Genomic DNA, 19193 nt, shown 5'->3' with positions numbered 1-19193 from the left:
TGTGTGTCTGTCAGTGTGTGTGTGTGTGTGTGTCAGTGAGTGAGTGAGTCTGTCATTGAGTGTGTGTGTGTGTCTGTCTGTGTGTGTCAGTGAGTGCGTGTGTCTGTGTGTGTCAGTGAGTGAGTGTGTCTGTGTGTTTGTCTGTGTGTGTGTGTTATAGTGAGTGTGTGTGGCTGTGTGTGTCAGTGAGTGCCTGTGTGTGTGTGTGTCAGTGAGTTTCTGTGTTTCAGTGTGTGTGTCTGTCTTTGTGTGTGTGTCTGTCTGTGTGTCTGTCAGTGTGTGTGTGTCAGTGAGTGTGTGTGTCTGTGTGTCTGTGAGTGTGTGTGTCTGTTAGTGAGTGTGTCTGTTAGTGAGTGTGTGTGTCGGTCAGTGTTGTGATGGCCGCGGGTGGACAGTGGAGGACCTGGAAGTGCACAGAGGCATGCAACGCCACGTCACATTCCAACATGATGTCGATATGCTCCACCTTCACAGGGTTTCAAGAAGTTTTGTTTTTTTTGCGGTTGACATAAACTTAAACCTTATTTATTTGGCCCATGCTAGACTTTGAGTTTGACATGCTTGTACTAATAAAATCAGTGTTTATAAGAATAGAACTTAATATATTGAGTAGCATTTATAAAAAGGGAAATATGTGTAAATGTATTTTCTTATCCACATCTTGTAGTAAATTAGAATAATTGCTTTGAATATGCTAATTCTTCTTCAAGAAAAGAAATGTAATTTTCACCCAAATGGCACAGCATGTTCCTGATGAAGCATTCTGTGTGTGAGTGTTAGTGTAATAGGTTCCAGCTATGAGAGCAATCTCTATGAAATTGAAATTTCTCTTACTCATGCTTATTTTAAACATTAAATGAATAGGTGTACATCTTGTGTCAACAAATAGGTTTGCTTTTGCCACTTTATTTCTGTGAGTGTTGCATGGTGTGCTGATTCTCAATCCTCTCCTCACTTCTGTCACATCGTATAATTATCACAGCAAAAAGTGAAGCAATTCCGAGGTAAAGCATTACATTTAGGGCAATCACCATAACTACTAATGGCATATTTATATAAGTAGACTGCTTGAAATGTAGCACTTTGCCCTCACATTGCTGATGTTTGACCTTCAAAACATGGTTGCATACATCATGTAGTTCACAAGCTTATGAAGGTGAGATAAATTACCCAACAACTGAACATTTAAGTACAAGAAAGTACAAAAACTTATGAAACTTGAACTTTTCAGATTAAATATGCAATATCTTGAATATAGGAAAGAAATGAGTTGAATAAGGAATCCAATTTAATTTCAAGCAATCTGTTCTTTTGCAATGCATACTTATGGAGTTGAAGGTAAGTTGAGTGGATGGCCTTTCTGCTTCATTTTTTAGTAATTTTTGATAACTTTAGCAAAGCAATATCTGTAAAATGCTTTTAAACTCTTAAATTGGCAGATGTATACATACTTTCACCAATTTAAATGTACATTCCATAAATCCTTGTAATAGTTGGTATCATTTTGTGCAACTAATATAAAATCAGATATGATTATGTTTGACATGTTTCCTTAATAGATAATTATTGCGACTGCACATGGATACCTCGGGCAGGCCAACAAACATCATTTAAATTGTTTCTCTAAGCATCATAACTACTGCAGCCAGTTGTAGTAGTTATGATAACTTGAGTTCCAAGACCAGATTCCTGGTAATATGGCAAACAGTTTGCACCCTTACCTGGATAACCAATGGACTCTAATGATGGTCCAGTGATTTGCTTCTGGAGAGCTGCAGTAGGCAGTTGACATTAAAGGGACACTATAGTCACCCAGACCACTTCAGCTCAATGAAGTGGTCTGGGTGCAATGTCCCTCAAGTTTTAACCCTTCAGATGCAAACATAGCAGTTTCAGCCACTAGCGCATAGCAGTTAAGCCAGCTTCTAGTGGCTGTCTTCCGGACAGCCACTAGAGGCGCATCTGAGATGCTGGAGGCATATTATGACTCCATCGCGCAGAGTGTTCATTGGATAGCATTGAAAAATGCTTTCCTATTGACAGCTTGGATGCGTGCGCGGCACTTGCCGTGCATGCGCGGCACTTGCCGTGCATGCGCATTCGGCTCCGCTGACATCGGTAGAGGGAGCTGACGTTGAGGGGGAGGAGAGGTCATCAGCGCCGAGGGAGCCCAGCACTGGAATAAGGTAAGCTGCTGAAGGGGTTTTAACCTTCAGTGCCACGGGAGGGGCACCCTGATAGTGGGGGCACCCTCAGGGCACTATAGTGTCAGGAAAATAGCTTTGTTTTCCTGACACTATAGTGATCCTTTAATTAGCTGAGAATGTCAAGTGATTGCTCTCAGCCAATGACTGCCAGTCTTTTCAATGAAAGGTGTACAGAACTGACATTAGCCTGCATGAAGTTCTAGCTCTGTGCTACTTATCATTTTCAAATGACAAGGTAAAAAGTTCCAGAAATATTTTGTATTTTTATAATGATACAATGTAGCATAAGGAAAAAAAATATTCTTATGCAATAAATCATGTCTTATTCCATATGCACTGATAGAATGGTGAAGGACTTCCTTCAACTGGTTTGTTATATGGATCATATGGTTTATAGTGTTTCATACTGTCACGGGTTTGTGAGTCTATTGCTGTTATTCCTTAAATCCTCCACTAGTCCTAATTCCAGATGTGCTGAATTTAGTGAAAGTATTCCCTTTGTGTAGAGTTTCCCCAATAAAATGGACGCAACCAATCGTATTGGGTAAAAGCAGCAATCTGAACTTTATTTGGCCCCACTCGGCTTCTTATGCAGTGCCCCTAGCATGGGGTTTATAATACACAGGGGTTTCCTTCCCACAAACCATTGTGTTTGAGAGATAATTGAGCTCCAATTAAGCTAATCCAATTATCTCTCAAATAGGAAAACTTACATACAATTTTTACGTATCACAAAAATACATAAAAACAGTATCGGAACCCCACAGAAATTTTATTCCCAAATAGCCCCGATCTGAACGCACAACATATCCAAAAAGCACTCAGATCGGTTAAGTAAAATTAAAGTTATGTTCGTACATATATGAACTGGCTGCCTGGTAGAGGTGTTATTGTCAATTCCAAAAAGGGGTTAATTTGATTGTATGGGAGGTCAGAGCTTACAATCTAAATTCCTCTTTGAAGCTGGTACCCCAGCAGAGCTACTCTGTGAGGTGTACGAAGTCAAGTCACAATACGTGGCCTGGAAGTCTGGTTTCAGTATAAACTAATTCTCTCATTTGCCATATGTCTTGATTCCCTCTTAGATAAGGAGTCCTTTGATATGAACAAGCCTTGTGTTCCAATATCCTATCCAAAAGACAACAACTTTCAGTGGTATATGCATTATTTCTTTTTCTACAATTTATACCTATAAATTGGTGGTTTGTTTTTACATGTTTTCTAAGCCTTTTTTAATATCAATAAATCAGTCATTCTTCTTATGTCTGTTACACCACAACAGTGTGTTATGTTTGAATTGCTCCATAAACAGAGAATAAAAAAAATACCTCTGATAGTTTGTATTCTTCTACAGAAAACTGCACTGCTGGAATCCCAATGCTATTGATGAAGACGTTTGCATCTCCGGGCATTTGTACAGAACTTACATTGGACCCAGGGCAAAGATCCTTCTTCGGACAAGTCACCTGCATCTGAAAAAAATATATATATATTAGATCATTGATGTATAGGTATGTGTGTATCCATCGGGTATCTGAACAGTGGAGCACCCATTCTCCATTGTAAAGCCAAATGCAAACTCTATGTCCAATAAACAGTGCAGTTCTATGATGAGTACTATTCTACCATTAGTCTATGGGTGTCTTTCTTGGACCCCATAAACCATCCCCTTTTTCAGCCTCCATGATAAAGATGAATTTAAATGTTTTCAATATCAATTCATTCTTATCTGGACAGCAACATTAGTATGAGAGAGCTGGGCTACCTGCACCAAGCATGCCATTGTCTATCACAATGGTAATATTATTTAATGCACATTTTTGAGATAGTAAAGTGGTGCTGTGCTAAATGAGCTAAATGATATTTAAACATATGTTTATTACAGATTACATGGCTTTTAAACACAGCATATTTTTGCTGAAACTTTACTATGGCAATTGAGTGCCCTTCTTGATTTTTGCATGCTATTGATTTGTCACATGAAGCGGTTTTCACTTGTTAAATATTCATGCATAATCTTGAAACGTTAGGCTTGTTAAAGAACACATGAGATCAAAACATTACCAAATTCAACTTTGAATGGAATAAAATGTCACTGGTAAATATTGTAATTTTACTATAGTTTGTCACAGATGCCAAACAGAACAGTGTAGGTCCCAATCTACAAGCCCAGAACTCAGCCATATACTAAGGGGATGCCCAGTCTCCTTGATTCATACTATTTCCTAAAAATGAAAGGCTGATAGTCAGAAGCTTCTCAATTAGAAGCCCCTGATAGGTCATTTCCCATCCACAAACCGAAAGTCTGTGCTGGGAAAAAAAAGGGGAGGCCTTGCAAAGGATGCATCTTTGCAAGCTTTTTTTTTTTTTAGATATACCCCTCATGCCAAAATGTATAAATACATACATGCATGTTATCATTGGGGTATATCTACTAAATAGTGATTAAAATAAAATGGACATCACTGTGAAGTTCTCCGTAAATAGTGATGTCCCGAACGGTTCGCTGGCGAATAGTTCTAGGCGAACATAGCGTGTTCGTGTTCGTGTTCGCCACGGATGGCGAACATATGCGATGTTCGGTCCGCCCCCTATTCGTCAACATTGAGTAAACTTTGACCCTGTACCTCACAGTCAGCAGACACATTCCAGCCAATCAGCAGTAGACCCTCCCTCCCAGACCTTCCCACCTCGTAGACAGCATACAATTTAGATTAATTCTGAAGCTGCATTCTTTTTCTTTTTTTTTTTTTAGACAGAAGTGTGTTATATTTGAGCATGCTAGGCTGAACGTGCGTATATCATGGCTAGTTGCACCGAGGGTATGAGTATATAGCAGTACATTGTTGTGAAAGATGGCTGTCATGTTTAGGGTGTAGCTTGCACGTCAGAGGTGGCTCTCTAATTAGGCGGTTTAGGCAGCCGCCTAAGGCCTCGCGCTGGCTGGGGCCTCGCGGCCGCCTAAACCACCTGTGGGCAGACTGTGTTAGGTCCTCGGTCACTGACCGAGGACCTGACAACCGGAGGGGGCCCGGCAGCTTGCCCGGTATGCCGCCGGGTGCGAGGCCCCTCCTGGCTGCCCGGCAGAGCTGCAGACCATGTGTCTCGCGAAAACTGGCCAATCAGAGCGTTGCCGCGGGTTACCACGGCAACACTCTGATGGTCTCGCGAGATTACATGGACTGCAGCTCTACGAAACTGCAGACCGGGAGCAGTGGCCACCGGACCACCAGGGAGCCCAGTGGACTACCAGGGAGCCCACTGGACTACCAGGGACTAAAGGTAGGCTCTCTCACCCACCACCACACTCAGCCTCCCTACCACCCTCCCCACCACCCTCAGCCTCATCACCCTCCCTACCACCGTCAGCCAGCCTCACCACCCTCCCCACCACCCTCAGCCTCACCACCCTCCCCACCACCCTCAGCCTTATCACCCTCCCTACCACCCTCAGCCTCCTCACCCTCCCTACCACCCTCAGCCTCACCACCCTCCCCACCACCCTCAGCCTCACCACTCTCAGCCTCCCTACCACCCTCAGCCTCACCACCCTCCCCACCACCCCACCACCCTCAGCATCACCCTCCCTCACCACCCTCCCTCACCACCCTCAGCATCACCCCCCCACCCCAACCACCCGCAGCATCACCCCCTAACCATCCTTAGCATCACCCCCACCCCCTAAGACTCACCCCTCACCACCCTCAGCCTCACCCCCACCCCCTCAGCCTCACCCCCTCAGCCTCACCCCCCCCACCACCCTCAGCCTCACCCCCTCACCACCCTCACCATCAACCCCCCTCCTTCTCACATCAACCCCCCTCACTCTCACATCAACCCCCTTCACTCTCACATCACCCCCCCCCTCCTTCTCACATCACCCCCGCTCACTCTCACCATCACCCCGCTCTCCCTCTCACCATCACCCCCCTTTCCCTCTCACCATCACCCCCCTCACACCATCACCCGCCATACACACAACACACTTCAGTCTCAGACAAAAACGCAAACATGCTCACAGAGACATACATTCTCACACACATGGATACTCTCTGTCAGACACACTCTCAGGCACATACACAGGTAAACTGTGCATCAATGTGTATATGTGACACTTTTTTGTTAGTGGGGCCTCATGTTTGAGTTTCTCCTAAGGCCTCATAAAGTCTAGAGCCGCCTCTGTTGCACGTTATCAACTGTGTATTTATATCAGCAGCTCCACCACTAGTTATAAATCAAGTGTGAGTCGCCCCATGAGATGAGACAAGTGAATAACATAAAACATGAACAGTTAAGGTAAAGGCATGTAAGGAACTACGACAATAAACTCTTTAGGAGGTGAAATAATGACATGTTTAAACGCTTGCTACTTTACGATTAGTTAATGTGCAGAGAGCAGTTCATGTGATCAAAGGCATGGTGTGGAGGATCGGCTATAGTGGGACATGCTTGGTAGGCTGCTGTTTACTGCTTGTGCTCATCTGATCCCTTCTGGGCGCCAGGTGCAGACCCTGGGAGTCCCTGATACCTGGAACAACAAAGGCAAGTCTCTGGCTGAGTGCCGGGTTCGCGGCTTGAGGTGGTGGAAGCTTGTTTTGTCGGGTGGTCGGATCTGTCCCGCTGGTGCTTCACATCCGGTGCGGGATTGTGGTGGCTTAAGGTGGAGGCGAGTGCTTGACATGGGGCAGGCTCTGCATTTCTGTTTGTGCCTCCGGTCCTGTCTTCGACGCCTTTTGCATTGGTGGATTTTAATGAGGACTGCTTCGCTTAGCTGTAGTGGAGCTTGTTGGGGCTGTGGTGGAGCTTGGTGGGGCTTCCTGCTTGTTAGTTGCTTCCAAAATTGATTTTATGCCAGAGGGTGTTGGTGAGTTTGGTGGTGTCATTTTGTGCAGTGGCTATTCTTGCCACCCTGTGCTCCGTTGCCGTAGTGCGGGCCCCGATGGCGGCTATCTCCGCCTTAACTTCCTCCGCCGTGCATTTAATTTCTGCCGCCAAATACCCCTTCACCTCCGCCAGGGATTGGAGGATTGCGCCGGAGGAGGCCTCTGGGGCTGTGCAGGTGCCTTTGGCTGGGGCCATTGCGGTTGTATTGCCGGGGTTGGTGTCCGCCATGATGCCACGTGGTGGCGGTCGTTGTTATGTTAGCATGTCCGCCACTGAGGGAGCTTCCTTGATGCCTTTCTTGGCGTGTTTGCGGTTTGACATCCGCGTTAATATGTTCCCGGCAGCTTCAGGAGGTCCGTAATCGATAGGTATCTTTGCTGTGTCGGGTTATAGCAGGTTACAGTGCAGCTTTAGTGAGCCTCTGGTGCGGAGCTCTGACTTTAGGCGGCCATCTCGGTCGGCTGTCAGACCACGCCCCCGAGTCCTATATCTTACAGGAAGAGCCACTGTAAGGACTGACAGAGAGGGAGGCATGGGTGGTGCAGGCACTTCACTTCACTTTCATTATAGACTGTAACAGGGACAGATGGAAAAAACATGTAAGACCACTGAGAAACGAATTGCAGTAGTCAAGGTTAGATGTAATAGCGGCATAGACAAGCACCTAAACCGCATCTGGCGTCAAATGATTCAATACCATGAAAAAATAGATCTACAGAAGTCACAGGTATTTTTGTAGATAAATTATTTCGTAAGCTTATTAAATTAAGGCCATTGTGGGGTATCTTTTTATGTTAGTAGCGAGAAGGAAGTGAGCAGTTAATATATGCTGGTCATTTCTTGTAGTGTTAACTTTGGGTTAATAGGAAGGTCTTTTGTTGAATTGCCCTGAAATACTGTACAGGATTCTTTGTAATAATTTTTTATTTTACTCTTAAACTCTTGCCTTTCTCCCATTTTAGCAGTTGTCTTTCTTTCTTTCTATTTATTCTTTTTTAAAATTAGTCTTTCTTTTTGTTGAGCAAATAATATCGACGATGACAGAAAGAAACATTGATAAGCCGTCACTTTTGGTAACATCACGTATCAGATTAAGTGTACATAAGAACCTGCACATTTTCTTTTAAAGGGAAAGTCAAGAATAACAGTGCAGAGTAAAAATATTAACCCCTTCAGGACCGCTGACGGTTCAGGACCGTCAGCGGTAAAACGTGCGTTTGGACCGCTGACGGTCCTGAACCGTCATAACGGTCTGGGGCTACTTACCTGATCGCCGTCGGTCCCACGGCGGCGATCAGTGCTCCACCCGGTCCAGGGGGGTTGCCTGTCTGCCCGGGCAGTCCCCCCTCGGCAGATCAGGACCCCACGGCCATGTGATCACTCGATCACATGACCGCAATAGGTGTCTGTGTATCTGCCTGCAGGGGGACTGTCTGTGCTGACAGGCAGTCTCCCTGCAAGTGAAAAATCAAAAAAATTAAGTAAAAAAAACAGTGTAAAATCAGTGTAAAAAAATAATAATAATATGTGTATATATATATATGATATATATACATGTATTATATCTATATATAATATATGTATATGTATCATATATATAATGTCATATTAAGTGTATTTTTATATTTATATATACGTATATTAATATAAAAATACACTTATATTTAAATTACACACGAATATATACAATATATAATTGCTATATATATGGTATATATATTATTATAAAATACAAATAATATGTTAATAAAAATAAATAACAAAAAATAAAAATAATTTGTAATAATTATAAAAAAAATATTTATATATGCAATTTTATTCTAACAGTATTTTGATATATATATATATATATATATATATATATATATATATCAAAATACACTTAGAATGTAATGATATATATATATATATATATATATATATATATGTATAAATAAATAAATAAAACCAATACGAAATATACATATGTCCATATACATAATTACATAAATAATTTCATAAATATACACGTAGACGTCAAATATATAAATATGTATATATATTAAAATTCTACATGTGTATTTATGTAATATTTTTACCTAATTAAGTAATTTTAATGATTGCAATTTGAGGGACCTGCCTGCCAACCCAGGCCGAAAGTCCAGATAATTTAATTTGCTAGCACTGTGTTTAACCCTATAACTTTCTATGACACCCTAAAACCTGTACATGGGGGTACTGTTTTACTCGGGAGACTTCGCTGAACACAAATATTAGTGTTTCAAAACAGTAAAACATATCACAGCGATGATATTGTCAGTGAAACTGAAGTTTTTTGCATTTTTCACACACAAACAGCACTTTCACTGAGGATATTATTGCTGTGATACATTTTACTGTTCTGATACACTAATATTTGTGTTCAGCGAAGTCTCCTGAGTATAACAGTACCCCACATGTAGAGGTTTTATAGTGTTTGTGAAAGTTACAGGGTCAAATATAAGGCTTGATTTTACTTTTTTTTATTGAAATTTGTCGGATTGGTTAGGTTGCCTTTGAGAGCGTATGGTAGCCAAGGAATGAGAATTAGCCCCATGATGGCATACCATTTGCAAAAGAAGACAACCCAAGGTATTGCAAATGGGGTATGTTCAGCCTTTTTTAGTAGCCACTTAGTCACAAACACCGGCCAAAGTTAGCGTTTCTTGCATTTTTTAACACACAAACAAATATAAATGCTAACTTTGGCCAGTGTTTGTGACTAGGTGGCTACTAAAAAAAACTGGACATACCCAATTTTGAATACCCTGGGTTGTCTACTTTAAAAAAATATGTACATGTTAGGTGTTTTTCGGGGATTTATGACAGATAACGGTGTTACAAGGTCACTATTGATACATTTAAAATATATATATATTGAAACAGCAATTTCCTACTTGTATTAATAGGCCTATAACTTGCAAAAAAAAGCAATAAAGCATGTAAACACTGGGCGTTTTTAAACTCGGGACAAAATTTTGAATCTATTTAGCAGTTTTTTTTCATTAGCTTTTGTAGATAAGTAAAAGATTTTTCAAGTAAAAGTCCAAAAACATGTTTTTTTTAAAAAATTTTCACCATATTTTATTATTTTTTTTAAATACAATATATGACATGATACAAATAATGGTATGTAAAGAAAGCCCCTTTTGTCCTGAAAAAAACAATATATAACTTGTATGGGAGCCGTAAATGAGAGAGCGGAAAATTTCAGCTAAACACAAACACCACAAAAGAGTTAAACCTGCTCTGGTCCTTAACGTACAAACATCGCAAAAACAGGCCGGTCCTTAAGGGGTTAAGGCAGCAGGTGATATGCACTGAGAGTAAGTTGGAAAGGAAAAACAATGACTGACTGTAAAAGATAGCAAGTAGCCTAGTGAAAACATTTAGGTGCCCCCCCCCCCGCCCCCCTAACAGGCTGAAGATGGTTGTACATTAGTATATAAAGACAGAATGACTGCTTGAAAAGGGAGATCGGCAGAAGTACTGCTAAGATACCATGCCAGAAATAGGTAGATATTCCCGGACCCAGTCATGAGGTCAGCCAAATCCCTGTAGGTGTTGAACACAGTCCCACCACTGGTGCACCTGTAGTAGGCCCAAATGCCCACTCGGGTACTGGTACTGTGATAGCCATGAGGCAGTTGGGCAAATCCGGTATGGACAGCAGCAGTCCCAATTCCCAGCATGACTTGTGGTGTAATCTCACTGCATATACTTCTGGTCCCACCATGGGTTCCGGTCGACATGCCACTCATACCCAAGCATGAAAGGGGTCAACCTCCATCTGTACTGCATCACTCTGTGGATTCCTAACGCAAGTCAGATCACTCGGCATCTCGGGTACCATGTGCACATTCAGCTGTGCCCAGATGGGCTTGAAAAGCCTGTTTAGGTGTTGCAGGATATCGTAAGTACCTCCACAGGGATCAGGGGAACACGTGGCCTCCGCCATATTTATGTCCCTGGATGCCTGTCGCTTATTTAAATTATGCCACATGCCCTAAGCAGAGTAAGGGAGCCTCCAGAGAGTAGACTGGGATCATCCCCACTGGTCCAAGGTGGGGGGAAGGGGTACCCGCTGGCAGCTCAGGTCTGAGGCAGAGATCGGGCCACTTGTCCACTCTCCCAGATGCACTAGGCCACCGAGCAAGCTCACAGCACTCCGTTGGCATGGACACACGAAGACATCAGAACACACGTAGGTATCACCCCAATAAGTCCAGCAGTCCATTATGGGCAGCTAGGATTATCAAAGTGCAATCTAGTTATTTTAACTAATAATAGATTGAGTGCAGGAGCTCACACAGGTTGCGTCTGTCTGGCTTGACAGTCAGCCCCCCTCCACCACCCTTTCTTCTATTTATTTAATATAATGAAAATATTAATATACACAGATATTTTTCTTCTATTCATGTGTTAACTCAGTTTTAGCTTATAAGGTGTTCAAAATTATTCCTAATCCATTTTTGAACCTCTTTGGTTCATGTCAAATGATTCTACACTTGGTCTAAATCAATTATTTATTTCATGGGATACTGTAAATTGCTTTCATACAGCATTTGGAACAGTTTACTTAAACCATGTTTTATCAACTATAAGAACATTATGTTAACATTCAGGTCAAATGTCCCACAGTAAAAATGTGTTGTGTAGAATTTTCCAAACATGCACTAAAGCATGATCCAGCCATTGATGAAACACGTGTGTCTTAGCTATTCTCTCCTATCTTCTGAGGCAGTGTATTGTATACATGAGCAGAAATATAAATAACAAAAATGTAGGTTACAGTAAGGTTGCATTTAGAGTACTGATTGGAAAAATGCCCAAGGCAAGGAAATGCTGCATGGAATAATGGAATATTTTGTCACTGAATAAATACATGGTGTAATTACTTCTAATAGCTTGCATGAATACAATTTTTGCACATTGCGGACATTGGTAAGCAACACATTTCTCTGATTAAGTGCTTAAATTAAACTAAACAAATTATGCTGACATTTATCTAGTTCTTATTTTATAATAAATATAGGGAAATGTATAGTAGATTAAAGAGTTGGTACTAGAATGTTAAAGATCCTCATTTTGAAGGTAATCTATAGGTTACTAAAATATTTCATTTCAATGTATCCATCCATCATATCTTTGGTATCAACTCTAAAAAATGAAAAATAAATAATCATGTCTAACATTTTATTTTCGAAAAACCCTCTAGATCAGAGTTTTTTGAGTCTTTGATAGTATAAATAATATCCTAATGCATACACATTATTCATGTCATAGGCTTAAGCATTTTAAGTTAACCAGAGTCTGTCTGCATACATTTACCTCACACACTTTTCTGATGGTTTGCAGCTATTTCAGTAGTAGCCATATTTTTATTTGTAATTTCAAGATCAAACAGAAGAAAGAGATGTAAATTAACATTTCATTCTTAATTCATTGTGACAGTACAACCTGACCTCTCAGATTACTAGTTGCACTTGCATTTTCTGTTTTTCGGCACAATAGCCCTCAGCATAAAACAGGACAAATAAATTAATTAGTGTTGAAAGACTTTTCAGTTTGCTGTTAATACTGAGAAAGCAATATCTTACTGTAAAATGTAATTTAATTCAATGAAAAGTTGTTTCTGTAGCCTTAATTGGTATAGTATATTTTATGTATGTATATATTAATTTTCAAGTAAACAATTCTAAAACATGTTTTCTATAACTTATAATAGATCACCTTAAAGAAACACTATAGTCATCAAAGCAACATTAGTTTAATGAATCAGTTTTGGTGTATACATTATGCCCTTAAAGTTTCACTGGACCATTCACTGCCATGTAGAAGTTAAACCACTTTTGTTTCTGTTTATGCAGCCCTAGACACATCTCCCCTGGCTGTGACTGACACAGCCTGCATGAAAAGAAAATGGTTATATTTTCAATCAGGTGTTAACTTACTTTAAATGTTTTTATCTCCTGCTCTGTGAATTGCACTTTAAGCTTGCAGGGTCTAGCAAGCTATTAACAGAACAGGAGATAATACATTCTAAATTAAATAGAATTTACAAAGAAGTGTAAACATAAGATGACTGTTTACAGGAAGTTTTTAGGAAGGCTGTGTAAGTCACATGCAGAGAGGTGCACTTAGTTGCATAAACAAAGTGATTTAACTCCTAAATGACAGAGAATTGAGCAATGAGACTGGAGGGGCATAATCTATAAACCAAAACTGCTTCATTAACCCCTTTACGACTGAGCCAATTGAATAGGTTGCGAGCAAAACAAAACGTAAACGAAACCTGGAATTTGCGTTATGTGTGGTTTAGCAATAATTCACCTTTTTCACACACACTAATTATATATAATTTTGTTCAGGAGAAAAAGGGCTTTTATTTCATATCAAATATTTATATATAAAACATAATAAAATAAAATTCTGCATGCCAAAGTTCTGCATGCCATTTTAACTGTGAATGTCATAATACTGTTGGATTTTACTGAAATAAAATGCACATATTTATATTCAGAAATGTCTCATGAGTACCACAGTACCACCCATGTACAGGTTTTATGTTTTTTTTTTAGAAACTTACAGGGATCAAATGTTGGGCTTTCCCCTTTTCCATGTTTGCACATTGAAATTTGCCAGATGGGTTTGCTGGGCCTTTGTTGCCTTTGAGACTGTATGGTAGCCCAGGAATGAAAATTCACTCCATCATGGCATGCCTTTTGTAAAAGTAGATAACCCACGGTATTCAAAATTGGGTATATGTCCAGTCTTTTTTAGTAGCCACTTTGTTACAAACCCTGGCCAAAATTAGTATTTATATTTGTTTTTGCTTTTTTTGCATTTTTCACAAATAAACTGCTATTTCACAGATGATATCAGTATTATACATTTTACTGCTCTGAAACACTTATATTTGTGTAGAGTAATGTCTCACGAGTACAACAGTACCCCTCAAGTACAGATTGTATGGTAGTTTGGAAAGTTACAGGGTCAAACATAAGATTTGAAAATTTCTGTTTTTTGCAAATTGCTATTTGCCAGATTGGCTATGTTGCCTTGAGACGGTATGGCAGTCCAGAAATGAAAATTAACCCCAACATGACCTACCATTTGAAAAAGTAGACAAACAGGGTATTCAAAATGGGGTATGTCCAGTCTTATAGTGAAAAACAAAGAAGGTATATACACTAAAGTGAACAATATAATACGTAAAAACTAAAAGTGTTCCAATCTCTACAAATGTCTGACAATAACACAACACCGGGTACATATACTCTAATAACCGTTTAGATGTGTGTAACGCTGTTATAGCACTGCCCAGAAATCTCGCTAGTATGTTATATCACATTGTCTCTACTCCACTAAAGTAACAACAAACACAATTATTGCAAGCTGTATGTGTATTGAAAATATTATGCTCTCATATAATGCCTATAATAAAACATTTAACAATTTCCTACCACAAAATCGAATGTAACAGTCGGATACGATATCCAGTAACATTGTTCAACATTGTTTAACATTATTGCAGCAGTCGTCTTAATATTATTACTATTTCTAAGCTTAGATCCATACCATGTATCTACTACACTTGACTATATAATACTACGCACTACTTTGTATGATTTATATCACCATGTAAGCCTATATAGCGGCAACATTGTAACATTGTATCACCATGTATTGTATGTGTAAATTTTGTTATCATATGTCATCTTTTTATAAAACCAATAAATACTATATATTGAAAAAAAAAAAAAAAAAACTAAAAGTGTTCCCAGGTGTACCTCACAAACACCTAATAAGTATAAGCACAATAAAAAGTGGGAAAAACACCTAGTATACATATATAAAATAAAGAAACCACCTGGAAATGTAAACCAGGATAAGTAGATCACATGGAGATCTATAATAGTAATAATAAACACAATATGGCCTAATATAGTTATGACAAAATAGAAATATGTGGTGTTGGTAGAAAACTCACAAACATGTGATGATTTAGGCTTTTCACCCCACCAGCAAATATTATAAAAAAAACTATATACAGAGAAGGGTTATAATGTAGCCAAATTGGCAACAGATGAACTAACTGTACTTAACACCGACATATTTATTCTTCTCCAAAATGATAATCAACAATACAAACATAAAAATAATGACAATAATACATTTTTGTTTGTGAGTTTTCTACCAACACCACATATTTCTATTTTGACATAACTATATTACGCCATGTTGTGCTTATTATTACTATTATAGATCTCCAATTGATCTACTTATCCTGGTCTACATTTCCAGGTGGTTTCTTGATTTTATATACATATACTAGGTGTTTTTCCCACTTTTTTTTGTTAGCAGTCTTAAATATAGGGCTTGCCAATTAAATTCTCTGGACTGTCTGCTTTGATTTTATTAATTATAATTTGAGGGACCTGCCTGACAACCAAATAATTATGTAAAATTAACAGTTAAATATATGTAGAATATATATATATATATATATATATATATATATATGAAAAAATATCTCCATGTTGCTGTAAAGGTATTTGCCCGGTGCTTGTCAGGCCCTTTATACCTAAAAACATGCATGGACGTGATGACGTCGGCAGAACCCGTGCAAGCCCCGAATCGGGCATACAGGGAGTTGGTGGTCCAGTGGTGGGTTAGTTAATAGTAGATGTTTTTAGGTATATAGGGAAGTGGTTGCACTATGTATGTTAGTCCTTGATTAAGACTATGCTGCTATATTTATGAATGCATTAGAATATAGATGTAGTATATTTTACTACTAGAAGAAAGTTAAATAAAATCTGCCTCCATCCCTATTTCTTGATACCCTACGTCATGAATGATATACTGGACTCATTAAATATTAACATTGTTTTCAAAATAAGAAAATAACATGTTTATTTCATTAGTTTAGCCAGTTAACTGTAGGATATATGACCAGCATATTGCAAAGAAATGTGAGTAGCACACCTCTGATATTTAAGGGTTAAGCCATATCATAATATCAGATTCAAGGGAGACCTTTAAAGAAAGCACACAGTGTACCACCCAGTTGCTGTAGGTCAGCATTATCAGTTTTTCACCAATATTATGCTCTAGATTCCCCAGCAGGTTGATAATCCCTGCTTTTGGTTGGTAAGTGTTATAGAAGTATGGGTAGATCACCCATTTCCACGGAAGTGTCAGAGATTGAGGGACTTGGCTGGGAGCCATCTCCTGCATGAGATGTCTGTGCCATCTTTATGTATTTACTGAGTTGAAGGAACCATGAACTGTCACGGGTTTGGGGTGAATGGGCTCAGTATGCAGAGATTTATACGGGCACAGTCACTAAATTAAAAGGTGATGCAAGTCTCAAAGCATGTATAAACAGTCAACAAAGCAATTCCTTCTTAAGAAATAAAGGTATTTAAGAAAAAAAAAAGTATTTTACCAGAGTTCCAACACTTGGCAAATTAAGAAATGCTCTAGTTGAATTGCAGGAGATAGATCAAAGATGGGACAGCGTTTCAGTGGTTAACCAAAGTAGAAACAGCACTGCAGGGTTTGCTCAAGGTTTAAACAGCACTGCAGGGGTTACCAAGACTCAAGACAGAATTTAGGCAAAAAATAGTTTATTCAGGGAATCCACAGGTGAGGATAATCAACTCACTTCAGTCACGAGCTGGCTCTTTACTCCAGGGGAACAACAAAACAACTGAGCACAGACCCTATGTGGTCTGTGCTTAAATAGGGAAGAGGGAATGGGAGCCCTCCCATGAGGAGGGATCTAAGGGCCTATATAAGTGGAAGGCTCCTCTGGGTAATTGGGTGTCCACACCTTCCTATGTGGGTGGGACGCTATGTAAGTTTGTCCAGTTAACTTGCAAACCTCCATGCTGCTTCCATGCTTGCTGAACTGGATTCTCCAGGGCTTTGTCACCCTGAGGAGATCCTGGAGCAGCATGGAGAACACACAACACATATCACCCAACATGCCTACAGGAGGTGATGTAGGGGTAAGGGTAGACAGGGTGTCACCCAACATGCCCACAGGAGGTGATAAAGGGGTAAGGGTTGACAGGGTGTGCTTACTGGAAACTGTCAAATTTCTGAAGCAAAGTGCAATCATATTTGTGCTTTGTTCCTCATCTATTAATCAAATTTATTGTATGTGTGATTGATATGAATTAAGAGTTACTATATGGTTTGAATTAAAATGTTTGTGCAAGATATTTTGGCAGCAGTATTATTAAATCTTAAATATATATATATATATATATATATATATATATATTACATAATATTATCTCTGTATAGTTTGCTATGCTTGTGTAGATGTATTGATGTTAATTAATGAATTATTATTTAATATACTGAAAGTCATATTTTTCAATCTTAATAATATTACATGCTAGGTATATCTGGTGTGTTTTTAAAAAATATATATTTTCATACATATTTCAAAAGGTCATTAGAATTGTTACTTATTCATCTTCTATTCTTTTTTTAGATGCATAATTTTTCACCAATATTTGGAGCGCACTTGCGTTCCATTGCACATAAGATGCCTACAGAGAGATCGAGGGCACACACATGCACACTAGGAGACCCTTCTATGCCATCTCCCGCCAACTTGGAGGACGGATGGTACACATGCACATACCCGGAAGAAGAATACAGACATGATTGCAATATTGTAACGCACGTTCCACTTCCGACATCCAATGTGCACTTTGCAATATCGGCACAAATTTTTACAATTAAGCTGCAGGGGTGACTACGGGTTGGCTGACAACACTTCTTAGGTGGACTCTATTATATGTGTAAGGGACCTTTTGCACTACATGTAATTTATGTGTGGATAGTAGTGATGTCGCGAACACAACATTTTCGGTTCGCGAACGGCCGACGCGAACTTCCGCAAACATTCGCGAACCGGCAAACCGGTCGAACCACCATTGACTTCAATGGGCAGGCAAATTTTAAAACCCACAGGGACTCTTTCTGGCCACAAAAGTGATGGAAAAGTTGTTTCAAGGGAACTAACACCTAGACTGTGGTATGCCGGAGGGGGATCCATGGCAAAACTCCCATGGAAAATTACACAGTTGATGCAGAGTCTGGTTTTAATCCATAAAGGGCAGAAATCACGTAACATTCCTAAATCACAATGGATATGGATTGACACCTGACATATTGACACCTCAACATATGGATTGACACCTGTCCTCAGAGACCCTGATACACACTGACACAGAGCAGAATAGGGACTTTTTCCCCTACATAGGGTCACTTGGCAGATATGGATTGACACCTGTCCTCAGGGACCCTGATACACACTGACACAGAGCAGAATAGGGACTGTTCCTCCTACATAGGGTCACTTGGAAGATATGGATTGACACCTGATACACACTGACACAGAGCAGAATAGGGACTGTTCCCCCTACATAGGGTCACTTGGCAGATATGGATTGACACCTGTCCTCAGGGACCCTGATACACACTGACACAGAGCAGAATAGGGACTGTTCCCCCTATATAGGGTCACTTGGCAGATTTGGATTGACACCTGTCCTCAGGGACCCTGATACACACTGACACAGAGCAGAATAGGGACTGTTCCCCCTACATAGGGTCACTTGGCAGATATGGATTGACACCTATCCTAAGGATCCCTGATATACACTGACACAGAGCAGAATAGGGACTGTTCCCCCTACATAGGGTCACTTGGCAGATATGGATTGACACCTGTCCTCAGGGACCCTGATACACACTGACACAGAGCAGAATAGGGACTGTTCCCCCTATATAGGGTCACTTGGCAGATTTGGATTGACACCTGTCCTCAGGGACCCTGATACACACTGACACAGAGCAGAATAGGGACTGTTCCCCCTACATAGGGTCACTTGGCAGATATGGATTGACACCTATCCTAAGGATCCCTGATATACACTGACACAGAGCAGAATAGGGACTGTTCCCCCTACATAGGGTCACTTGGCAGATATGGATTGACACCTGTCCTCAGGGACCCTGAGACACACTGACACAGAGCAGAATAGGGACTGTTCT

At 40.1% G+C, this 19193-nt stretch overlaps 1 protein-coding gene across 1 annotated transcript in view; it reads right to left on the bottom strand.

Annotated features, from left to right (window-relative positions):
* Positions 1–19193, bottom strand: part of NAALADL2 (N-acetylated alpha-linked acidic dipeptidase like 2) — a 711495-nt gene that overhangs the window by 206432 nt on the left and 485870 nt on the right. The window contains exon 10 of the mRNA XM_063442690.1: positions 3536–3679. Coding sequence (XP_063298760.1) covers positions 3536–3679 — 144 coding nt within the window. The remainder of the gene's footprint in view (positions 1–3535; positions 3680–19193) is intronic.

This window comes from Pelobates fuscus, chromosome 2 (assembly GCF_036172605.1).
Source record: "Pelobates fuscus isolate aPelFus1 chromosome 2, aPelFus1.pri, whole genome shotgun sequence".
NCBI classification, from domain to species: Eukaryota; Metazoa; Chordata; class Amphibia; order Anura; family Pelobatidae; genus Pelobates; species Pelobates fuscus.
This window is presented reverse-complemented; position numbering and strand designations above follow the sequence as displayed.